This window comes from Kogia breviceps, chromosome 13, assembly GCF_026419965.1.
Source record: "Kogia breviceps isolate mKogBre1 chromosome 13, mKogBre1 haplotype 1, whole genome shotgun sequence".
NCBI lineage: Eukaryota > Metazoa > Chordata > Mammalia > Artiodactyla > Physeteridae > Kogia > Kogia breviceps.
The window spans coordinates 80,327,554-80,352,793 of record NC_081322.1 but is presented as its reverse complement, the minus strand read 5'-3'; the positions used below and the strand labels follow the sequence as shown (position 1 = coordinate 80,352,793).

Here is a 25,240-nt window from a genome sequence, read left to right as displayed (position 1 = left end):
TTTTAAGTTAGAGCTTTTTAAATTTTGTATATTAATTTCACTGTTGAATTCATAAAATTATTTTACCAATTAGAAAACAAAATGTCTCCTTTGCAGTGCAAATTCACAGTTGAAAAATGCTTCCGTGAGAAACCTAAGACTTGTTTTTTTTTTGTTGTTTGTTTGTTTGTTTTTCTCTGTACGCGGGCCTCTCACTGTTGTGGCCTCTCCCGTTGCGGAGCACAGGCTCCGTACGCGCAGGCTCAGCGGCCATGGCTCACGGGCCCAGCCGCTCCGCGGCATGTGGGATCTTCCCGGACTGGGGCAGGAACCCGTGTCCCCTGCGTCGGCAGGCAGACTCCCAACCAGTGCGCCACCAGGGAAGCCCTAAGACTTGTTTTTGAAGTTTCTCAGGCTGGCATATGAAGACCCCTGAGAATTCATATATTTCTGGGGTTCCACAGTAATTTTTATTTTCCACTAGTCTGCGCATTACAGTCGGCCTTCCGTATCCACGGGTTCCACATTGGTGGATTCAGCCAACACCCAAATTAAAAATAGTCAAGAAAAATAAATTCCAGGATGTTCCAAAAAGCAAAACTTGAATTTGCCAACTATAGGACAACTATTTATTTACATTGTATTAGGTATTATAAGTAATCTAGAGATGATTGAAATTATACAGGAGGATGTGTGTAGGTTCTGTGCAAATGCTATGCCACATTATTTAAGGGACTTGAGTGTCCTCTGATTTTGGTATCTGTGGGGTTCTTGGAACCAATCCCCCACAGATACTGAGGGACAGCCATACTCAAGTGTGAGAAATCCTGAGCCATTAGCTAGTCCCTCAAAATTCTATGTCATCTTTGTTCTTTTATAAATTGTGGTCATGGGTCTGGTGATTTAACATCCTTCCCACACCACTGTCCTATACCCCAGCCTAGGAGAAAAGTCACTTAGATACAATCTGAGAATTGCAGCAGGCTCTTCTGATTGATACAACAGAGGCAGTACACAGAAGTGGAAGAACTAGAAGTACTTTGAAGTCAGCTGGACCTCCTGGAATTCCAGCGCTCCTAGTTATGAGAACTTGGTCATGTTAATAAGCTGAGTTTTAATACATCGAATTGAGGCAATAATGCCAACCTTGAAGGATTGTCTGTGAGGAATAGAAATAATCAATATACAGTGCCTAACAGGAGTATCTTACACAGGGAGGCAGTCAGTGAAAGGTAGATCTTACTGTTATGATTATAAACAAACATTTATGGACTAAGTTGTTATATCCTGATATAATAATGTGGATTATAACTTTTAAAACATACATATAATTTATATATAGTTTTGCCTATTTAGAAGTATGGCACATGGAGCAAGTAACTCCCAAACATGGTACAGATTTAAAGCATAAGTTGTGTCAGTACAATCTTAGATGAATTAATGATGCTACACCTGTGACATAAAGAAAAGGTCAGCACTTTGGGGCATCCACACATGACCTTTGAGAACAGCATTTTAGAAGCTTTCAGCTACACTTGCCCCCAGCTATTGAGGCCTCGACCTCTGGCGAAATAAACTTAGTAAATGGATGGGTCCACATAAGAAAACCATTTTTTCATGCTTTTGTGTTTTTGGAATCTGATATTGAGGCTGTTACTTCTGCTGTCTGTTACCCTGTATTTGAAAATCCTTTGGGCATAAGGTCAGAAGACTGATATTTTTCTGCTTAACTAATATTCTTTTGTATTTGGTCTGGCTTCCTAGAAGCAGAGATTGGGGTTAGGATTTTTGGGAAAGTGATGTATTGAGGAGACTCTGAAGAGATGGAGTGAGGGAAGCAGGCCAAGGCAGGGGGAAAAATGCTAAGCAAGGATATTGTTTCACTTGGAGACTTAGCTTGAGCCTGGTCCCACGGGGGTCCCAGAATAAGGTCTGAAGGGGAGGCTCTGGCGCACAAATTGCCCCACAGGTTTTGTCCTCCCTTGAGGCAAGGGGCGGCTGTTGTACCATTGTCAGTCGGTCTGGCTCCTGGCCACCTCCTAGGGACGGTTGGTGCCCTCACCTTGCAGTAGAGGCGGCTCCACATCTGTGAGCCATTTGCACCCAGCGCTCAGACCAGCTGGGGAATGGGGGGGGGGGGGGCAGTATGGCACCAACAACGGCCTCTGTTGGTTTCCTCCAGGAGGCAAAGCTATCAGATTCCTTATGTGTCCTTCTCCGACTTGGTTGCGTGGGAAGTTCTAAACTACATTTCATATTTAATTGCTTTAGCAACCTTCAACCAGGATTATTTAATAGCATTCTTTGTCCCTTTTCTTTGTAATTTTAACCTTTCTTCTTTATCTTTTGGTTTTTCTGTTTATTGGGCCAGCAGTTTTATTGTAAGTTGACTCAAATGCTTTTTGAAAGTGGATGGGGCTTCCCTGGTGCCACAGTGGTTGAGAATCCGCCTGCCAATGCAGGGGACATGGGTTCGAGCCCTGGTCCGCAAGATCCCACGTGCCACAGAGCAACTAAGCTCGTGTGCCACCACTACTGAGCCTGTGCTCTAGAGCTCATAAACCACAATTGCTGAAGCCCATGCGCCTAGAGCCTGTGCTCCACAATGAGAGAAGCCACTGCAATGAGAAGCCCGCACGCCGCAACTAGAGAAAGCCCGCGTGCAGCAACGAAGACCCAACACAGCCAAAAATAAATAAATACATTTTTTTTTTTAAAAAGTGGATGAGTGTAGGGCTTCCCTGGTGGCGCAGTGGTTGAGAATCCGCCTGCCGATGCAGGAGACACGGGTTCGTGCCCTGGTCCGGGAAGATCCCACATGCCGCGGAGCAACTGAGCCCGTGAGCCATGGCCGCTGGGCCTGCACGTCCGGAGCCTGTGCTCCGCAACGGGAGAGGCCACAACAGTGAGAGGCCCGCATACCGAAAAAAAAAAAAAAAAAAGTGGATGAGTGTAAAAGAAAAATATGTAAACTAAAAACTAAAAACCAGTTTTATAATTAGAAAAAATACCTGAGTTGTCCTCCTTAAAAATCAGATAAAATAGTGTTGAATAGAAATAAGAGTATTTACTGTTACAATATAATTTAACATTCGTTATGCTTTCATATGTACTCAAGAATAAAATAATAAGTATTATAAATTCAAGGAAGGAAGAAACAAAATTGCATTTTTGCAGATGACACTTTTTTTATATGTATGAAGCACAATGAAATGAACAAAATTATTGGAGGTAACAGATATGCAACAGGGTTCTGTAAAATTATAGGCTATGATGGAAATCCTCAAATGTCAATAAAGTTAGTATATTCTCAAGTCATATAGCTAAAAATTTAGATGGCATTTGTTTAGAAAGTGTTTTGACCGCTCAAAAGGAATATATAGTTTCTAATTTTTTTTAAAATTTTTTTTAAGATTTTGGTTACGTTGGGTCTTCGTGGCTGCGTGTGGGCTTTCTCTAGTTGAGGCAAGCAGGGTCTGCTCTTCATTGCGGTGTGCGGGCTTCTCATTGCAGTGGCTTCTCGTTGCAGAGCACGGTCTCTAGGGCTTCAGTAGTTGTGGCGCATGGGCTCAGTAGTTGTGGCGCATGGGCTTAGTTGCTCCATGGCATGTGGGATCCTCCTGGACCAGGGCTCAAACCTGTGTCCCCTGCATTGGCAGGTGGATTCTTAACCACTGCGCCACCAGGGAAGTCCAGGAGTATATACTGGACTTCAGTGCCTTCCTAATTCCCATGTGAAATCGTACCTTTATTTTAGCTATTCTGTTAATATGTAATGATGATACAGAAAATGATCTACCAAATAAAATAGGTATAAAATATTTTTGTCTGTATGCACAATTCAAAATTATTTACTCACATAAAAGATAACTTCCCACTTCATGAGTTATTAATGTACAATGAAGTAGCCTTTTTCCCCTTTATCAGTGTATTATGAACAATACCTAAGTGTAAATAAACAAATTGTTAGAAACAACAGTACAATGTTACCTTTGCACATTAGAAAATTCAATTTTTATTTTCTTATAAAGTGTTTGAATTACATATCATAATTTAACATCTTTTAAAGCATCCTTTATTCTTTAAGAATTCTTTTTACCTCCATTAACCAATTGAAGCAGCTCATTTATAAAAACATTTTTATTAACATGATTCAAACCTAAAAGAAAAAAAAATGACAACTTGAAAGTAACCTTTATCATCCAGATACTAATCAGTGCACTATTAAGTGATAGGGGTAAGTCAAAAATGATAGCGGTAAATGAACTTAATCTGGAGAATCCTCTTTTTAGCAGCCAGAACAGGGCAGTTCTTAAGCCATTTTAAAACAAACTTCTTGTTTTCACTTAGCTTGTACTTGATGCTTTACAAGTCCTAGAGATTTCAGTTTGGGTTTGGTTTGGTTTTGCTTTGCTGTGGTAGCATTTACCAATTTCTTTTCTTTATTTCTGCCTAATCTTTGAATGCCATATTATATGGAGATATTTTTCCTAAAATGTCAACAGAGCCGGGGAGGTGACGGTAGATGGGGACTTGGGGTGGCCGGTTTGGGCATCCTGTGAAGGAGGCGGGCAGCCCCTCTGTGCAACGTGGGACACAGGCCTGTAGAGGGGCTTGAGAACAGAAGCAGGTGACTGGGGGGTTGCCGAGAAGAGGGAGCAAAAGCAGAGGGTGTCCTGGGTTAACACCAGGACAAGGTGCTTTTAATACTTGGCAATGGGGTTCTTTTATAAAATCCAGTGAAGTACCAGTTAGGAAGATGTATCAACAATTTATCTTAAAAAGGAAAAAAAAAAAGCCATCAGTTCGTTGCCTTATTGATATAATCAGAACCTCTTTCCATTATAAACCTTTAGATAAAACATGAAAACAATAATGGAAAAATCATCTAAAACAGATAATTGTACACGAAGTTTGTTGGCATTTTGAACAACTTCATTTTTTAAGTATTTTACATTCTTTGTAGAGAAAGGTAAGCACAATTCTTGTATTTAATCTAAAATACAGAAATCACAGCAGGCACCTAAGTCATGTGCATCACACAGTTATTCACACATAATCCTTCAGGCAGTATGCTGGATGGTCCTCTGGCTGGGTGGTAGAGATGGGCTGCTGCTTGGGGGGGTGGAGCCAAGCTTCCGAATTCTTTTTTATAGAGGATACGCAGAGAATCGCGCCAGAGATAAGCAGCAGCATGGCCGAAATGAATCCAATGTAGACAGCTCCTCCGGGTTCATGTTTGTTGCTTTCTAGAACTGTCACATCCACAAAGTTTGCTATGATCTCCTTCGTGTACCACACCGTCGGGATTAAACCAGAGATCCCCGCAGCCATGAAACAGGCTCCCCCAGCGAAACAAGCGTAACTCTTGGTTTCACTGTCCCCTCCTAAGCGAGTGCATTTCATCCCGATTGTGGAAGCGCAGATCCCCACAGCAGACAGGACACAGGCCAGGACCATGGCAGCCCGAGCGGCCTGCACGTGGGTGGGGAGGGCCAGCACGGAGTACTTCAAGGTGCAGCTGAACATCCCGGTGCTATGCCACGTGCAGTCCATCCACAGCCCTTGCAGCTGCTCGATGGCTGTGATGATGTTGGAGCCCGCATCCACATTCACCTTCCAGTTGGGCAGCAGGGTGGCCATGAGCACTCCAGAGACCCCAGATAAGGCCAGGGCAAAAGCAAGGAGCTGGAGACCCGCCGAGGTCATAACGTCACCGTTACCTTTGTCCTCCTGGAAAATCCTGATGGCTCTCGGTCAGAACTGTAGCTATTGCTGTACAGTAGAGAACCAAGTAACAAAAGGCTGGGGAAAGAAGACAAAATCGGGGTTGAAAGAAAGAAAAAAAAACAAAAAGACTTCTGTGTACAGTGGGAGCTGAGAACCCATCTGAATAGGTCCCAGCAGTGGACGGGGACGCTGCTTCCCAAGAGAAAAGCTCACACGGGGCCACAGAGGCTGCCGTTGTCCTGAGTGATTTTGGTTGGGTGGTGCTTGATACGTGGCACAAAGGGAGAGGGCTGTCCACTTTGTTCTTTTATTTAAAATTTAAACTCTGCTGAAGTTGTCTGTGTGCCTTGTTAGGAGATTTAGACATGGAACACCAGCTGTAGCATATCTGATATAGAATTTTAATAGTATTACAGGTTTTTAAAACTTATTTCTAGTTAAAATACTCTATAGGTAATAAGGAAGAATAGTTTAAACCCACCTGTGAAAAATGATTTATAAATATGTATTAGAAAAGTTTGAAGCATTCAAAAAATGATTTTATTTTTAAAAATGTATCAAACACTCTCCATGTGTCATTCACATGGCCCAGGTGAATTGTTTAAGAAGGAAAAGAAAGTAGTAAAAGAAATCAAAGTCCCTGGCATGATTATCTCTAATTTCCAGCTTGCAAAATCCTCATCTAGGTGAGCAGTTGTTTCCCTTCAGGTACAGGTTACTCAAAACTGAAACAATTAAGCCACTGTCTTTTGCTTAGGACAATGTGAGATCCTTTCTAGTTGGGACCAGAATCATTCCCTGACCTAAATGAAGCAGTCTGCTGCAAAACCGGTTATTCAGAACGATTCAGAAGTCATGACACTGAATCTTGCAGATGCATACCAGAAGTAACCACATCATTATTTGTATGAGAGAGATTCAAAAATAATTTACACTTTTTTCCTTCCTCCCTCCCTCCCTTCCTTCTGTTTAATAAGAGGGAAAAGATAGCATTTCCTTTGTGACATGCTGTGTTTTAATCAGGCAGTACTTACTGCCTTCTTTGAGGAAAATATAATGGTTTCTGAGATACAGCAATATTGACCTTTTTGTGTTTCTGAATTAATTTTTGAGTGATGTATTAGAATGGCTCTATCATGATTCATGTATTTGTCACAAAAGGCAGTATGAGGGCTTCCCTGGTGGCACAGTGGTTGAGAGTCCACCTGCCAATGCAGGGGACCCGGGTTCGTGCCCCGGTCCAGGAGGATCCCACATGCTGCGGAGCGGCTGGGCCCGTGAGCCGTGGCTGCTGAGCCTGCGCGTCCGGAGCCTGTGCTCCGCAACGGGAGAGGCCACAACAGTGAGAGGCCCACGTACTGGGAAAAAAAAAAAAAAAAAGGCAGTATGAGCTCTGAATCTAAAGCACCTGGGTCAAATCTTGGCTTTCCAGAACCTCTCTGTGCCTCAGTATTCTCTTCTGGAGAGCAGGGAGGATTATAGTATCTATATCATGGAGTTATATACATGAAAGAATTTTAAAGGGTATAGAACAATGTCTAACCCATAGAAAGTACTCAGTAAATTACAATTGACATTAGTATTTCTAAAATTTATATTGTCATGTGACAATTGATATTTAATGACATCTGGATTTTTTTTTTCTCTTCCTATACCTTAGGCCAATTTCATTTGTTTTCATAGGAACTTAGAGCTGAAAGAAACCATAGATATAATCTTGGCCATCAGCGTTGTTTCAGATTAGGACACTTAGGTAGTAGATCACCCCACGCCACACAGACCTCAGCGGCAAGATTGGCAGTGCCCACTTCCCCACCTCTTCCCACCTCACTGCACCCTGCACCCTTGTCCCCCTTTACCACAGTAATTCCAGGTGAAATCCTCCTGTGTCCTTCCTATGGGAAGCAGGGAGAATGCTACATCTAGAGACAAAGCTCCGTTAACCATCCCCTCACTCACTCCCTTTCTCACACAGAAAAAAAAAAGAGTCCAGAGAGAATTAATAGAGCAAATGAGCAAATGGTGTAGCTTCAGAGACTCACCAAGGAGGTTGATGCCTGGCTTTTGTGAAATATCTGCAGTAATGTGAATCCATGCCTGTGTTACTTTTAATACAGTTGTATAGTTTAATGTAGTTATAACATTGATTCCCTAAGAGGTTAAATCCTGGGCTATCTGAATTCCATTGTTCTATTTTTGTTCTTAATCTTAAAATGTAAATTCTATAGTTTCAGGAGATTTCCCTGAGATTTTGAATTCTTAGAGTCAGTTTTACTATAAGCATCAAAGTACCTTGGCTTTGCCTGCCATCCTACAGTTCATTCTTTTTCTGTTTTCTAAATTTCTTTTCATATCTGAGACCAAAATAGAACAAAAGTTAAAGTTTCTAGAAAAAAAAAATGAAGCACATGTTTATAGTTTCATAATAGCTGTTTTCAGGTTTGGGTTTTAGCATTTCAGACTCCAGCCAGCTCATTCAATTACTGCCTTTCCAGACCATTTTCGGCTTAAGGGGTTCTTCAAGAGCAAGACTGCTGTTAGCAGCATTCCCGACGAGCATCTCCTTCCTTTCTTTTTACTGTGGTTGAGTAACCTTTATGTGTTGATCAGTCTCTGCTCAGCTTCCCAATTATAACTCTTTTCTTCCCATTAACCAATACATTTTATAAATTCCAGTGTAATTCAGACTTGGAGACAGCTTGTTCATCTGAATTAACAAGTGCTGGCAGTGGTAAATTACAGACGGGCAAAATCGGTGTGAACAATATGACACTGCATTCACTTAGCATAGCGCTCACTTACTACTGATTGTTGGGCTCTGAGTGCTTTCTTCTGCATGGAGAACTTATGCAGAAAGAATTTGTTCTCCAAAATGAAGGTCACTCCTTTCCCTTTATAAAAATATACTGGCATCTTAGCTATATTGCTGTGAAATCTTTTGTGTTTTTTTCCCCCTCCAGCCACAAGCATGGTACAGTTTGTGGCCTGTTGTCTCAGATTTCTGTCTCGTAGAGAATAAAGGCATACTTTGTTTCGGTGGTGGTGGTGGTGGTGGTGGTGAAATGCTGTGAAAGTAAGCATGGAAAACAGTTCCAAATGAGAATGGTCTCGTGGTTCCAAACTCTGTTGCGTATAGAACAGAACCTATAGTGTTAAATTTATGAGCTGTTTCCCAAAGAAATTCTGAACTGGATTTCGTTAAAATGTAAAGTCAGTTTTCCAGACAAGATTTATTTATATCAAATCTAGTATTTAGAAACAGATTTACAATGTACAGTTCAAACCGAGTTATACTTGAAGATCTATATTTAGGTCCCGAAGCATTGTGGAAACTTCTCGTTTTCCATACCTTTTGTCAGTAGCCTTCAGTGACTTAACTCTCTTCTGTCAGTTGTCTTCAAATGAACCCCAGTAAGACATGATGAAGAGGAGCCACACACCTGAGGCTCAGTTCACAGCTTCTGAATATTAGCACTGAAGCTCCAACAGGTTAACTTGCAAGTAGCAAATGAAGAGCAATGTAGAAATCCAAGTGGGAAAACTGCTGGTGGTGCCAGGAGATAAATACCGGGTTCCCCATCTCATTTTTTTGAGCTGGGGGAGAATTCAGAAAAGAGAGGCAGGGGAGGGAGGGAGCTGTTGTTACAACAGGATTTGTTGAAACCTGAAAGCTGAAAATGCTTCTGTGTCACTATATACAGAGGAGGAATTATCTGGGTGCTCACAAAAATACTTTCTCTTTTAATATTATGTTTTAGTCCATAGTTATAATTTATTTCTGAATTTTTATCTATGTTGGAGGATACCGTTTATTTTATGTCCCTGATTAAAGAATATGGTCTGAAATCTTTTCACTAGACTCATCTTTGCAAGTGATAGTTAATTGAGACTATCTGTTTATTCTGGTGCTTCTGTCTTGTCTGAAATCGAGATTCACGAAATTGGTAACTTTCAAACTAAACATTCAAAAGACAGTTTTATATATATCTTGATAAAAGTAAAAAGAAAACCCAGCAACAGCTGTTGACTAGAATCTGAGCAGTAAACCTACAAGTATTTTTTTTTTTGGGCGGGGGCAGGGGGTGTATCCTGAATTTTCTTCTATTAATCTGTCCACCTAGAAAGACTTCTAAAATGTAATAGATAGCTATTGGGAAGCAGCCACATAGCACAGGGAGATCAGCTCGGTGCTTTGTGACCACGTAGAGGGGTGGGATAGGGAGGGTGGGAGGGAGGGAGACGCAAGAGGGAGGAGATATGGGGATATACATAAGCATGTAGCTGATTCACTTTGTTATAAAGCAGAAACTAACACACCATTGTAAAGCAATTATACTCCAATAAAGATGTTAAAAACAAATACATTATAACTTGGTAAATTAGAGATTTTAGAAAATGTTGTAAAGAAATTACACCAAAATAATGTGATGAAAAATATTAGATGAACCAAAATCAAACATTGAGGTTCTAGACCATGAATAATGGCACAGACATATTTCATCTTCATCTACTTTGCGTTCTCATTTTTTTCCTACCTCAGTAATGTTAATTCTACAAGCTATACATACATAGCCACTATAGAGAAAGGAAGATAATTTTATGATTGGAGGTTTAAAATTTTACAACTGCTAATAGCCATGTTAGATGTTAGCCATTTCTTTAAAAGCAGTGAGTAATAAAAATTCGTGTTTCATATATATGGAATCTAAAACAAAATGGTTCTGATGAAACGAGGGGCAGGACAGGAATAATGACACAGACGTAGAGAATGGACTTGAGGACACGGGGAGGGGGAAGGGTAAGCTGTGACAAAGTGAGAGAGTGGCACGGACATATGTACACTACCAAACGTAAAACAGATAGCTAGTGGGAAGCAGCCGCCTAGCACAGGGAGATCAGCTCAGTGCTTTGTGTCCACCTAGAGGGGTGGGATAGGGAGGGTGGGAGGGAGACGCAAGAGGGAGGGGATATGGGGACATATGTATATGTATAGATGATTCACTTTGTTGTCCAGCAGAAACTAACACAACACTGTAAAGCAATTATACTCCAGTAAAGATTTTTTTTTTAAATGCATGTTTCAGTTATCTGGATGTTTTGTTGGTTTTAGTTGGTTTCCATCTTTTCTAAGTCTGGCATTTAGCAAGATACATATTGTTTTCTCCTCTTAGAAATCTAATGCCTGTGGATTTGTGTTTTTAGCCATAGTGTTGTAATTTTGCTTTATAAACTTACTTTCTTATTTAATTTCATTGAGATATATAAACAGTTCTTTGTCTAAGTACTGAGTGAAGTAGAGTTGAATTTCAGGCACTAACACTAATAGCACTGTTACTACTGCTGTATCAAGAAATCCACCAGATCCCTTCAGTGTCTTGCTTGTTCTGCTCCTTGCCATGGTTGCGGTGCAGACTCACCTGTGCTGAGGCTGATGGTGGCTGGTGGAGGGACCAGTCGGCTCCCAGCTCTGACCGCCAGCATAATGCAGCTTGCTGAGGATAAATGGGTTAAGCATGCTTTAATGTACATTGCTATCTTCGAAACCTTTTTGATTATTTTTCTGCCTTGATGAGAACACTTATCTTCTAATACATTAGAAGTTTGTATGAGAAGAATACAAACTTCTAATGTATTAGAAGATAAGTTTGTATTAGTTTGCCTGTTTTAAAAAGGCAAACTTCTGAAATGCAAAGAACTTTTATTAACTACAGGCCTTTAACCCAAGGCAGACTTTCTTGTATAAGAAAGGAGCTAGAAAGTAGAGGTGTATAGAGAAATATAATTTATTGACATTATTATCTACTTCCAATGTGGATATTAAAGAGAATTAAAACTTTTAAGTCCTTGGGCTTCCCTGGTGGCGCAGTGGTTGAGAATCCGCCTGCCGATGCAGGAGACACGGGTTCGTGCCCTGGTCCGGGAGGATCCCACGTGCCGCGGAGCAACTAAGCCCGTGAGCCATGGCCGCTGAGCCTGTGCGTCCGGAGCCTGTGCTCCGCAACGGGAGAGGCCACAACAGTGAGAGGCCCGCATACCGCAAAAAAAAAAAACCTTTTAAGTCCAGAGACTTCCCTAGATAACTCTTTGTTTATCTTTACCTTAGTTTACATCTCTTCTCCAGCCCTCCCCCCTAAACACCCAAGTTTTGTATTGGGCTGGCCAAAAAGTTCGTTCGGGCTTTTCCGTAGCATCTTACAGTTGTAAAATTTTAAACATAAAACCGAATATGTCCAAGCTGCCAATGTGACATCACTGGTAGACATCTCAGACCTATCAGGGACAGAACTGAGCTCTTGACTTTCCCCACACCAGTTCTCCCCAGTTTCCCAGTGTCCATTAACGGCAAACTCATCCTGCCATTTGGTAGACCCTGGATCTTAAAAACATCCTTGATTCCATACCCAAGAGCCATTCAATCAACCAATCCTTTTGTTTCTAAACTTGAGAATAAATCAAGTATCCTACCATCTGAGCCCCTCTACTGCTTTCTCTGGCTGAAGACCTCTAGAATGTAAACGGCACGAGGGCAAGGATTTCTGTCTTGGTAATTGCCAGTTCTCCTGTGCCAGGAATGGTGCCTGGCTTATTGGAGAAGGATGATAAATACTCGTTGAGTGAATTCAGAAGCTGATTTTGAGCATATAAAATAACAGTAATACATTACCTTTACGTGATTAAAAGTATAATTTTGTCCTTTTTTTTAAGAGACTGTCATTTTAAGTAATTTTGCAACTCTAGTTTTATAATCTTGATGTAATAATAATACCTACCATTTATAAACTGCTTCCTATATGCTAAGTACTGTTGAGGTATTTAATTATTAAAACAAGCCTGTGAGATAACAGAAATCCTAATTTTACAGGTGAGAAAACTAAGCTCCAGAGAAGTTAAATAACTTGACTAAGGTCCATAATATGAGTAAATAGCAGGAATGTGGGATTCAGGCCCAGAATATTGTGATTTTTGAAACCCTTATACACTCATAGCCCTGCCCTGCCCCCATTTAGAACAGAATGTGTTTTTAAGTCTCATTATAATGAGTGGTTCCTTTCAGTGGTAGTCTGGATTAAGCTGTGGAAACAGATGAACTCTGACATCTCTGTAGCTTTACATATAAACATTTGCTTCTCACTCATGCCAAGTCCATGAGTGACTGCAGAGTAGCTGGCCAGTGACTCAGCAGTCCCATCTGTTTTCTTTAAAATGTTTTTATTCATTTGTTTTTAAGAAAAAATTACATGTGATTCCCTTAGTGTGTTTTTCTTAGTGAGGATACTCTGGATAGTCAAGACAAGCTTTTCTTTTTCTTCTCAAAGAATCGGTAGTTTGACTGAATATTTTAGAAGTAATAACAATACCAAAACTTTGTGAGAAGTAGTTCTCCAGACCTGCGTCTCTCACCCCTGCCCACACGTGAGCGTATCTAGCTTTAGAAAAGCCCTGAGGCCCAGGCCCCTCCCAGTGGCTCTTAATTCAGTTGTCAGGGATACTGCCCAGTCGTGTTTAAAATGCTGCCCACTTAATTCCAATGAAAAGTTAAGCTTCTGATTTTTAAAAAACAGCAGCCTTTTCTCATTTGCTTTCTCTTCAACCTTGAAAATAATTAAAGTTCAGAGTAAGATTAAGATAGTTACCTATTCCAGTCCCACAAAGTTAAAGTGATTGACTTAATCTTAAAATAATGTTTTTCTTCCAACTCAGTCGTCAGAAATTAATAGTATCGGCTATGAGCACAATCAGTGCATTATTTCCTCCATCTTTATGGTTATTGTAGTTTTAAAATAGTGCTTGAGGCTGCCCGAAGGCTTTATCTTGTAGAATTGGTAGTCTGTAGACTAGCTGATTATAGTGAGGACCGTGTTAAAAATGAAGATGACTCTTCTCTGGTTGCTGTGTGTTCCCAAATGTCTGAAGAGGCCATCCTGGCTCCCATCGCTCTGTGCAAGGCGTGTATGTTTCTGCTTGTAGGTTGCACTGCCGTTTGCTCTGTTATTTGTTTTGACAACATTTTGTTGCTCCTTTTTATGTCTTCATGTGAAAGGATCTTGAGGATTTGTTTTCTGTGTCTTTATCACATTATTTTAGAATATTAAGACTGTCTTGGATTTTGTGGTGGCACTTGGCAGATCAGCCTAGTTTTTTCAACCTTGTAAACAATGTAAGTATGTATTTGCTGGGGCCTCACCATTGCATTCTCTTTGCACATTATTTTGAAGAGCAGGATGTTTTTTTAAAAACATCCTCACTTACTGGTAGTATCTCAGATTGTGGGCTGAACACCCCTCGTCTAGGCCTGGCTCTCAGCTCACTACTCTCTCCTCCTCTTCGTCTTCCTTCCCTGTGACTCTCTGCCCACTGGGTCTCCTACATTTCAGCCCCTGCCCACACTCTAGGGTCCTGGGTGGGTTCATGTGGACTTTGTGATGTTGCCAAATTAGAGAGCTTGCATCAGTTTTAATCATTTCTCTTATTTTTATATCTCCGGTTACATACATAGGAGGTCCCCCAAACCTCCATGAGTTAAACTGGTAAAATCAGCATGTAAAGGAGGAGATCCAGTAGCTGTGGAATTCATTTTTAGAAAGACACAGTGTCGGGCTTCCCTGGTGGCGCAGTGGTTGAGAGTCCGCCTGCCGATGCAGGGGACGCAGGTTCGTGCCCCGGTCCGGGAGGATCCCACGTGCCGCGGAGCGGCTGGGCCCGTGAGCCATGGCCGCTGAGCCTGCGCGTCCGGAGCCTGTGCTCCGCAACGGGAGAGGCCACAACAGTGAGAGGCCCGCGTACCACAAAAAAAAAAAAAAAAAAAAGTGTCTTCCAAGTCAGAAACAGGAAGAGCAGGACAACATGAACACGTTGAAAGAAGAGCTCTGCAAATGGGGGGCTGGCCTGGGTACTGAGGGCGCACGGACTAGGAGCATGTGGTACCCTTACCTTGTGCCGGTGAGCGGCCAGCGACCGCTGCAGCAGCATCTGTGTGAGTTTGTTCCCATTCCGTGCCTCTGCACAACCCTCTCAGCATAACAGCCTGTGAGGTGGTTTTTATAGGAAGGGGATGTACTGACGAGTCAACTTGAGGGTCTCTTCGGCAGTTATGACTCATTATGATTGAATGTATTTGCATCCACATTTGTTTATCAGTCTTCTCATAACAGTAATAGTAATACTTATAGCGGCAGCAGTTGAGTACCTCGTGAGTTTGCTTAGATTGAAACCGCCCCCGAGGGGTTTCCCTGTGCTGTGGATGCGAAACCGGAGGTCGGGCCCTTGCTCTCGCCCCTGGGCTGCTACAGCGCAGCTCCTCCCCTGGCAGGGACCTCCCCCACCCGCACAGAGCCGGGCACAGTCCTGGCACAGTTAACGCAGGCGCCTCCGGGTGCCGCCCTTTCACAGACACCGAAGTCATGGTTTGTGGGAAAGGTCCTGGTTTCAGAAAGGTGTTTTCCCTGTGCTCACTGGGGAACTGCAGGCCAAGACAGCAGAAAATCCTAATCCAGCGTCTCTGAGTTCTTGTCCCTCTTGTACTTTGTTTAGAATTAAGTGTTCACATCCCTGAAACTGTTTCCTTTCTTGGGACCAAGAGACACTCGTTCATCTTGTTGTTGTTGCTAGTAGGCATAATTTACGTACATACCTGCATTTACATACACAATGCGCACAGCAAGCAGCTCTCCCCGTCCCCTCCCCCACACTGGGCGCCTCTCAGGCTTACTTCTCACCGTGCTGCCCGCTCGCCCTGTCGAGAGGAAACACTGACAGTGTAAAATCTGGTCTGTTTGTACGATTCCAAGGAGGAAAAGAGAAAAACCAGTCAGACATCTGTGGGAGACAAAAGGTATGGTGGAACATCCACAGAAATTAATATTGTTTCAATAACACACACAAATTGTAAACTTGAACTGTAGGTCCTAACAGTCAGCCTTCATGGAATACCTTGGTTTGGAATACCTGGAATGTTGTTGGAGTGTTTTTTGAGTTGTGAGGTTTTGCGGCGGAAATTCTGTCCTTAAATTGGGCTTGGGACGAGAATTATGGGCAGAGTAAAACAGTTCTAGGAAATGTGATCTACACGTTTGTAACTATTTTGCTTTTCTACAAGATGCATAATTATAGTAGCATAGGCCGCAGTGACTTGCGACCGCTCCCCTCATTGGGGGGAAGTTGCAACCGCAGGGCCCGTGACATTCTCATGGAGACTGTCCTCAGCTCGGCATAGGGCCCCGAGGAGTGACTGGACACGGGTGGGTGGAGGAGCCAAGCGTCCCCCAGCGCACTCGCCTCACTCTCCGCCCACCCGACACGCTGAGTGTGACTCTCCAGACCCTTGAGCCCGTGTTCCGCCAGGCGGTGCTGGCCACCTCAGAGTCGCGGGCCCCTCCCGTTGCCGTCTGCACAGGTCCGTGTGAGACAGTAAACACCGCCTTGAAGTGCGCACCCTGCTTCTGTTGCTCTCGGGGTCTGCTTATTCCGTGTAGTCCTATTCTTTGTTCTCATCATTCCTTCTACGGTCTCCCAGTTATGGTTATATCTTGGCTAAGTGAACTGTAACTTCCTAATCGTTTTTCCTCTCCACTGGCTTATCCTGTGGTGGTCTCGAACACCATGGGAGCTGTTGAAGACCCTTTCTTAGCTAATGGCCAGTATTGTTTCTGTACCTTTTCATACGGTGGTTACTGAGCTCTCTGGCATATTATGATCGTCTCAAAGTCAGAAACTGGGCTGTACAGTCTTCGGTGTTCCCTGTACCACGTCGATTCAAGGTCTGAGTTAGCAATATCCAATATTTAAGATGTAATAGCTTCTTACCCCAGTTCTCTTAGGAGTGCACAGTGCTGCTCTGAGCTTATAACCAGTCATGTCCTAGACATCCTGGCCAGGGAAATGGGACGTCCGCCTCCAGCCTGCCTGTAGCCAAGGCTGCTCATGTTGCGAAGCATAACCTTAGCTTTGTGCAGCATTGACCTTATAGTGGATTGGAAGGGCAAATACTTAAAGTCACTATAAATCGTCTCGTTTGAAATTTTAGTAGGTCATTTTGGTATACTGATAGGCTGAGTTTGGAGAGGGGCTGGCAGCATTTAAACTGGAATTTTTAAGTGCGTCTGGTGCCTATGTACTGATCTCTTTTGTATTCAAACCCTTTAATGGACTTAAAACTCAAGGAAAAATAATGGTTGTAATTTTAAATAAGCATTCATTTATGAGTAAAAAGCATTTTTGTATGGTACCATAGTTACCGAGCAGCTTTCCTGTGGCGCTAGAGAAAATGGGCTCTGTCATACAGAGTAACTCTGAGAAGCGCATTTGGAGGCAGGAGTAGAAGAGAGGGTGGGGTGGGGGGTACAGGTTCCCCAGAGAAGCAGGACGCGTTACAGGAAGAGCCTTTTTGACGCCGAGTTTTATGTGGTCCTCCCCTAAGTGGCAGCTGTTTGACGGTGAGTGGAAATTTTCTTTTAGCCGAAAGACACTATTAGCCACCTTAACTGGGTATCAAAATTATGATCGAACTTTAGAAGTCTGCTGCTACAGTGTACACGGGGTGCTGCTGTATTTATACGGGTTTTTAAAACTTCGTTTCAATAAAAACATTAGACGTTGCCTGTATTTGCAAACATCAACCGTATCTCAGAGGAATAAAATCAGGCAAATAAAGATGAGGCCAAAATTTTAAATCCAAAGAATCTGGAAGTGGCAGTTTCTGTACTGAAAGAGGAGAATGCCTCTATCCCTGTTTTTGCGCCTTTGGTCTTAATAGTATTTGAATATTAGAGTTTTGATAATATTTCATGGGTTTAGGCTTGGGTAGGGTTTAATTTTATCTCAAAATTTACTAAACGATGATTTTCTCTGGAGACCGGCAGGCTGCTCACTGTGCAAGAATCCTGTCAGAACTGACTTAACTTGGAAGGATTGGGTTGGAAGGGTTGAGGGGCCCGAGTCACAGAGCGCCGGCGGAACGAGAGGCGGGGCCGGGAGTGCCCGTGAGCGCAGATGGTGGGAAGGGGTGGGGCGAAGTCAGGAGAATGGTCTAGAACAGTTGAGTTCACGTCTGTCTTTCCCTCCACAGAAGTGCTCTCACGTGAAGCATCTCTCATCCCTCCCGAGCGTGGTGCCGCTGTCCCCTTAATCCCCGAGTTGCCTCCCCAGTCCCGTGTGCTCTCCAGGGACTCTCTGTACTGACCACAGACCTCTCTGGGACCCCTGGACCCTGTTCCATGGTGTTTCTGTGACGGTCTAAGGAAAGTCCCGGCCTTTTAACCAAAACACTTACTTTCCCACAGGAATTATTTGTTAGGGAACTTGGAGAAACACATAGAACACAATTTGAAAAACTATTAAAATTTAATAAGGACACTGAGATGGTCGCTCTCTGCAGTGGAATAACAGCTCTTCCACCAAAGGTGTAATAATCGTCACTAAAATAGTATGAAGGCTGAGGGACATTTCGGGGAGCATTTTCAGGCAGAAAGTCCTCTCCAGTGGCAGTTTTCACTCGACTGCTTAGAACATTCTCAGCGTTTGCCAGCCTCAGTGACTGACGATGGGGAGGAGGTGTGGCGGGGCGGCTCAGGCCCTGCAGTAGAAACGCCGCCCACACCTCTGGAAGCCCGTCCCGGTGGGGCCACATCTTTGGTCCGTCTCGTCCACACAGTCTCACGTCACACACACCAGTATTTTCCCTCCAACCTAAAAACAAAAAACAGGAACTTCCCCATCCTCATCTATTACAGGCCCATTTTAAGGAGTTTCGTAGCCATAAGGATCTTTAGGAGCGAGTCCTCCCAAGAGAACGTGATAACCCCTATGGAATTAGAAAATATAGAATTCCTTCTGAAAAGCAGTAGTACAACCCACACTTCACAAATTGCTGTACTTTCTTAGCCTTTGCAGAGTCTGTGTGATGTTCTGAGTAGCAAGTTCAGCAATAATCCCTTAGCGACCAAAGCTTTTGTAAAGTGTGAATAGACTTCCCATTTCCTAGACCATGGTCTCTGTCGGGCTTTTGTGGGGGTGCTGACTGCTGTGACTCCATTTCTCCGTTAGTCTTTACTTTCAGTATTTTTCTATTGTTATTTTGAATATATCCTTGTGAATCACCATGAGTCCATTTTTAGAATAGGGCAGGGTATAAATCTCTTATCAGATATGCCTGAAAAGTGTTATTTTCTGATAAAGAATTTCAGCCACCGGATAGCAGCTTCACACTTAAACAGTAATATTTTTGGTGGTTTCCCTTCCATTTGGATCCTGCCTGTGCCTCGTGGGGCATTTAAAGTCGCTACCAGAAAGTTCTGTGGACAATGAGTAGGCAGACAGTGAGCATGAATTCAGTCCAGCTGATTAATCAGTGCCTCTGACACTCCGGGGAGTTGAGCGCTAAGTGGTCCCTGGGGGCCCATCGGCCGTGTCTCTCTGGTTCGAAGTCCAGCCTTAGAGTCAGAACTGCGGCTGCAGCTTATCTTCTACTCATTCAAAAGCTAAATAAAATATTCTAATGCTATCTGGCCTACTGACTTTAATGATTTTTTGGATTGATCTTAAAAGGCCACTGTAAAACTGCATTCTAAAATTAAGTGACTATCAAGCACAGGCCTAGTGGATGTCATTATAGAACACAGGCAGCCAACTGTGAGTTCTCTGCGGCAGCTCAGATGCAAGCGTAGCATCTTACGTGCCTGGAGAAAATGAAACTGAAGTCCAGCCACATAAAGGGTTGTTCGTGAAAACCATGCTCTTGATGACCTGTCTTCCTGTGTTCTACAGAGATAAATCGTTTAATATATTGCACGAGGCAGTAAAATGTTTGTTTTCTGACCATGAAGGTGGACTCGGGGGTGGTGCATTTCACCCCCCTGGCCCGGCCCAGGATAGAGCAGCCGTTCAGGCTGGTGGAGAGAGTCGTTCAGAATGCCTTTCAGTTCCGAAGGAAGTACTGCCATCGAGGGCTCGGGTAAGGATGCTTTCTCTTCCTTTTCAGTAGCACTCTTTACAAACTCCTCAGTCACCTTCAGAGAGTAAGAACTTTGTTTTTATGATTGTTCAACCTGCCTGTAAATACTACTTAGTTCAGATCCTGTGATGAACAAACCTCGACGGCCACTGAGGAGAAGGCAACCTGTTGATTTAACCTCAGATGCCACCGAGAGGTTCTGTTTGGTTTGATCGTAAGTACAAACTAAAACTGACATCACACAGTTTAGAGTGAGCCTGTACTGGGGAGGTCATGACCCCTCACTCAGGACTCAGACCATCTGAACCGTTTTCAGTCTCACACTTCGGGCACCAAATGCGTGGTGTTTTTCCCCAACACCGACAGACAGCACCGGGGCGTCCGACAACTTAATTCTAGTCCGCTCCCTCCCTCCCTGGCGTTAGCGCAGCCCCTCAGCTGACGGGCCCAGTGCCACACAGCCGTCCCCACCTCAGTCGCCCGTCGCGGGTTCCAGGTGGCCACTTGCATCTGTAGCCATAAATTGGCAATTTCCACGATCCCGTTCATCTTCAGGTTCAGTAATTTGCTAGAATGGCTCACAGAACCCACTGTCATGTATCAGTTTTAAAGGCTATAACTCAGGAACTACCAAATGGAAGAGAGCACAGGGCACCGCACGGCGGGCGGGGTGCACGCGCTTCTGCGCCCTCGCAGGCTTCCTCAGCCTCCCGGCACCTCCAGTGTGTTCACCAGCCCCAAAGCTCTCTGAACCCCGTCATTTGGGGGTTGTATGGAAGCTCCGTTACCTAAGCAGGATTGACTACATCATTGGCCTTTGGCAGTGGAGCTCAGTTTTCCAGGAGTGGAGCTGAGAGATGTCCAGCCCTCGGTCACGTGCTTGGTTCCTCTTGCCACTGTTCCGACCTGAAGCTTCCCAGGGGCCACCAGGAGTCGCCGCCTTAGCACAGAGCTCAGGTGCGGGTGAAAGGGGCTTGTTATGAGTCGCAAAAGATGCTCCCGTCACCCAGGAAATTCCAAAGATTTTAGAAGATCTGTCTCAGGAACCTGGGACAAAGACCAAATATATATTTCCTACCATCACGTGAGCTAGTGGGTTTTAAATGCTTTCTTTCCATCCAGTTGTTATATCTCTTGAAGCTTTTAAAGACGTACTTAGAAGAAGGAAGCAAGTATAACTTCTGAGGAGCCAAGACAGCGTCTCGAAGTGTCCACATGCGCATGTTTCCATTCAGCGGCGGCTCCTGTGTTCTGCTGCAGGCGCCGCTCTGGCCAGGCCCTGACGCACGTCCGGAAGCCCAGACAGAGAAGGTGGCCTGATGGCCAGGAAGTCACCGCAGCAACGTGTTACGTCTGGTGACAGCCTAGAAAGTGGGTAATTAGGCCCAACCGTAGTCTGTGTATGCAGGCAGAAAAGTGTATTTTCAAAAGATTTTCATCTAATATAGTCAACTTTAGCTGTTTCAGGGGGTTCAGCTTTAGTGGCCCATTCTAAGAATAGCTCCATTTCAGTTCTCCCATTCGTGAAGGGTCCCTTTAGCACACGAAACTACCTCAGGCACAGCTAGACAGCTGCATCCTGAATCCATTGGAATCCCCAAAGCACGCTGTTGAGGATGTGAGCGCCTGATGGAAGAAGCCTCACCCCGCCGTTTGCTGGCTCTAGCTAGTCCAGTGTTCATACTTCAGCAGAGTTCCTGCTTCTCTAGTTGGGGACAGGGATGCCACTGGCGATCCCCGTGCTAATTAGAATGCAGGCACCCCCTGGTAACGCTGCAGCACCCCACCCGGCCCCCGCCAGGATGCACGACTCGGCAAGTAAAACACAAGCTGGACTTCACACAGGGTGTGACCCGCACAGCTGCACGTGGCAGCCCTCATTCGTGGAAGAAAGACATTACAGAAAGTACATCCTACTTGCAGAAATCCTGGAATTGGCCTGAGCCCGGGGTTGGCCCTAGTGTTTCCAAGACAACCCCCCAGCTAAGTGATGGGCCCCGTTTACCTCACATGCACAGTCCCCTGCGCAGATACGGACCAACTCTTGTGGCCCACTTTGACCTTTTGGTGTCCTTCAGTCACACCACACCACAAATCAGTCCCAGATCATAGTTAGAAACTATGATCAGACCCCTGCTTGCCATGAAACGGAACTCAGCGACCTCAGCTCACCCTGAGAATGTAGGGACACGCAGCTCCTGGTTGTGAGGACCTTTGGCCTGTAAGAAAAAGTCAGTCTCCTCTCGCCGCAGTGTCTTCCAAGCCCTCTGAGACTTGAGAGAAGAAAATAAAATCCAGGTATAGCTTTGCAATATTTCGGTCACTCAGTCATTTGTACTATTCATTTTAAAACAGTGATCTGATTTAGACGAAATTTAAAATGTATACTTTGAATCAATTTTAAAGATGCTTCAGATATCTTAAAGAGGAAAATAACTTCCTATTTTCACATGAACTGTTTTCTAACTTTGCAAAGAAAGGTCATTCTTTTGGGATGAAGAGGTCCAAAGGCTGGTAAGTTTCAAGTTACAGAGAATCAAAAGTGCACCAGAAATAATACGCAATTTTTATATTAAAATGTGAGGCACAGCAAACTTACGTTTCTTTAAGAATGCAACTGAGCATATGATAAATTTACCTTCAAGATACATGTATCGATTGAGCTTTAGAAACTCTCTTCTCATGTGAACACACCGTGCAGGTCCGATTAGCTCTGCCTTCCGTGGTGGCTTGTGCCCGTTGCCTGGTGGTATAAGCAGAGTCCTCCTCCGCTGGCTCGGGGTCCCGCGGGACTCCAGGGGGTGGAAGAAGAGCCTCTGCAACGTTGCCAGTGAGCACCACGCCGCCTTCAAGTGACGGGAGGAGGAAGCATGATGATGGCAGAATTTAAGTAACATTCTGACGTTTTTCTCTTCCTTTCAGAATGCTATTCCCTGAAGCTCGGCGATTAGAAAGCACTGGGAGACTGTTACAGTTGGCAGATGTGGACCCTACTCTTCGACCCACCCAGCTCTCTGTCTTACATTTCAAGAGCCTCTGTGACGCCTACCGAAAAATGTGCGATGAAGACCCACACCTCTTTGCTTACAATTTCAGAGAGGAACTCAAGCAAAAATCAGAAAAGAAGAGACGACAAGGAGAGTTACAGACTGTCGCTGCTACTTCGGGGGCTGGCAGCCGACTGGGTGTTCCTTTTCAGTGTTGAACTTCGCATGTGTGTGCTGCCCAGGTGTGACTTACTCCCCTTTTACAGCTTGGTAAAGGGAATAAATATCATCAGATAAGGTACAGTACAAGTCTTCTTTTAATATATACACTGCATAGATACGACATGTTTAGTATAAACAGCATCTATTACAACCTTACAAAAATGAAATATCTGCACGTTGTACCCCTAACCCACGTTAGAATAATTTAAATATGCTTTTAAATAAAGCAGAACCTAATAGCTCGAAGAAAATGCCCAGAGGATTGGAAAAAAATGACCTTTCAAAAGCTATTAATCACAACTTCCCCACCCTTTTCCACATAAATTAATTAGAATGCAGTTTCATTTTAAGGATTCTAAGTCATTTTGATACCTGCTCAAAGGGATATAAACTAAGTAATTTACAAATTCTGACCAGTTTAATCTAGTTTTCTGATGCACAATAAATTAAAATAACTTAAATCTTTACAACTATTTGTGGGAAAATGTATACTGCACAAAACCCAATAATGAATAGTTTTTCTGCAATTTCCATTTTACCCCCAGTTTAAAAGTGAAACCAGCAACTTAACCTGTGTCTGGATTGACCTGTATTATGCCTTTCCGTGGCTCTCTGTTTCATAAAAACACTCCTCGTTGACAACCGACGTTAAGCTCTGGACGCTGAATTCTCGCTCGAGAACAGAGCTGAGGTCAAGGTTGGCATTTTCCGATTGACTGTCCAGGGACTGGTGACGCGTCTGCGCCTTCAGCAGAGTTCCCCTGTCCCTCTTGGTGCTGTTGGCTTTCCGTTTGATGGCGCAGAAGTGCCCCCGGACCAGCTTGGGCTGCCCGTCCTTGCCGGGCGGCTGTTCAGCCGGCCGAGCGTCCGGCTCCTCCGAGATCCTCAGCCTCTGGAACTGGATCTCGATGTCTTTGGTGGGGCTGCCCTGCTTCCCGGCCCGCTGGTAGTCCTCGTCGTCGTCGCTCAGAATGTCGCTCTCCTTGACGAGACCGTCGGAGAAGTCGGCCAGGCCCCCGTGGGCGTGTCTCTGGGCTTCCCGGCTGCTCCCGGCGGGGGGGCAGCCGCTGCTCTGCGTGCCGCTGCTTAGGCTGCCCTCCTCCGAGTCCAGCGAGCTGCCCTTGCCCGGCTCCGCGGGCCACTCGCTGCTGGAGGAGGACTTCTTAAGGACTTTTAAGGACCTGGATGAAGCTGCAGTGAGAAGAGCACATTTGCCCTTGTGACAGAGGAACCGATTCCACAGTGTGTTCATTTTTGCCTTGTATGTAGGTTATCAGATTTGACATCTTAATTACAATTTTATCACCTCACTTAAATCCTGGGACTATCCTGGGACTTGGGCAAAAAAAACCGTAGATACTGCAAATAACGGACATTTTTAATTTATATTTATTTGAAATTTTAAGTTGGGATTTGGCATTTTTAGAGGACCAATTGCCAAAGCTTAATTACTGAGAACAATGAGCTATAAACTATCATGAGGGCCACGATTCTTACTGCTAATGAATAAACTTAAAAGTTAGTCTTACAGCTAATTAATGAATAAACTAGCTCTTGCTAATGAATACATTTAAAAGTTAGTTGCTAATAAAATCTAGGTGCCTTTTTCTTTCACCAAAGTACTTTGTAGTTTGAGCACTAAGATTACACCATATTTCTCTGCCCACCTTCTCACCTGTTTATTTCCCTTGCTGCTCAAAAGTACAAAAATGCTTTTGCTCTCATGAGAACTGTCTCTGCTGGAATTTCTAGCCAACTTTGAGATTTAATGTGAATACTGAATCGTGTGTGTGTGTATAATTCCTTTCTCTTGGGTTGAAGGGGAAGGGGGAGCTCAGTTGTGTTTCTGCAGACAACAGTGTGTTTCTGATGGCTGTAGCTTATTTTGCCAGTAGAGGCAAAAAAAAGAGAAAATATATGGTAAATTTGAGGAGGTCAAACTGTGACCAAAAAGAAGAGATACAGGGCTTCCCTGGTGGCGCAGTGGTTGAGAATCTGCCTGCTAATGCAGGGGACACGGGTTCGAGCCCTGGTCTGGGAGGATCCCACATGCCGCGGAGCGGCTGGGCCCGTGAGCCACGATTACTGAGCCTGCGCATCTGGAGCCTGTGCTCCGCAACGGGAAAGGCCCGCGCACCGCGATGAAGAGTGGCCCCCGCTCGCCACAACTAGAGAAAGCCCTCGCACAGAAACGAAGACCCAACACAGCCAAAAATAAAGAAAGAAATAAATTTTTTTTAAAAAAAGAGATACGTTTTGTAAGACTAAAAACTAGATCAATGATATTAACAAAATAGTTAACACAGAAAGAAGGGTCTAAAAAACTTAAGCTGAAATTTTAAAAACAGGCAGAAAGTTGAACAGCATGATTTGA

The 25,240-nt window shown here is 44.0% G+C and overlaps 3 protein-coding genes across 23 annotated transcripts in view; 1 reads left to right on the top strand and 2 right to left on the bottom strand.

Annotated features, from left to right (window-relative positions):
* The window catches only part of TFB1M (transcription factor B1, mitochondrial), a 68,843-nt gene extending 44,355 nt beyond the window's left edge, over positions 1-24,488 (top strand). Inside the window, exons 6-7 of the mRNA XM_059083735.2 lie at positions 19,530-19,657; positions 22,580-24,488. Of these exons, the coding sequence (XP_058939718.1) occupies positions 19,530-19,657; positions 22,580-22,862 (411 nt within the window). The 3' untranslated portion in view covers positions 22,863-24,488. The remainder of the gene's footprint in view (positions 1-19,529; positions 19,658-22,579) is intronic.
* On the bottom strand, positions 4,203-11,147 carry CLDN20 (claudin 20). Its single transcript, XM_067011066.1, has 3 exons — positions 11,127-11,147; positions 9,059-9,303; positions 4,203-5,784 (listed from the first exon to the last, which is right to left on the bottom strand). Exon 3 carries the CDS (start codon positions 5,686-5,688, stop codon positions 5,029-5,031), a length of 660 nt encoding a protein of 219 aa, XP_066867167.1. The 5' UTR covers positions 5,689-5,784; positions 9,059-9,303; positions 11,127-11,147; the 3' UTR covers positions 4,203-5,028.
* Positions 22,944-25,240, bottom strand: part of TIAM2 (TIAM Rac1 associated GEF 2) — a 262,812-nt gene continuing 260,515 nt past the window's right edge. For all 21 annotated transcript variants that reach the window (XM_067011043.1, XM_067011041.1, XM_067011042.1 and 18 more), the window contains one exon: positions 22,944-24,057. In XM_067011043.1, the coding sequence (XP_066867144.1) occupies positions 23,459-24,057 (599 nt within the window). In that variant the 3' untranslated portion in view covers positions 22,944-23,458. The remainder of the gene's footprint in view (positions 24,058-25,240) is intronic.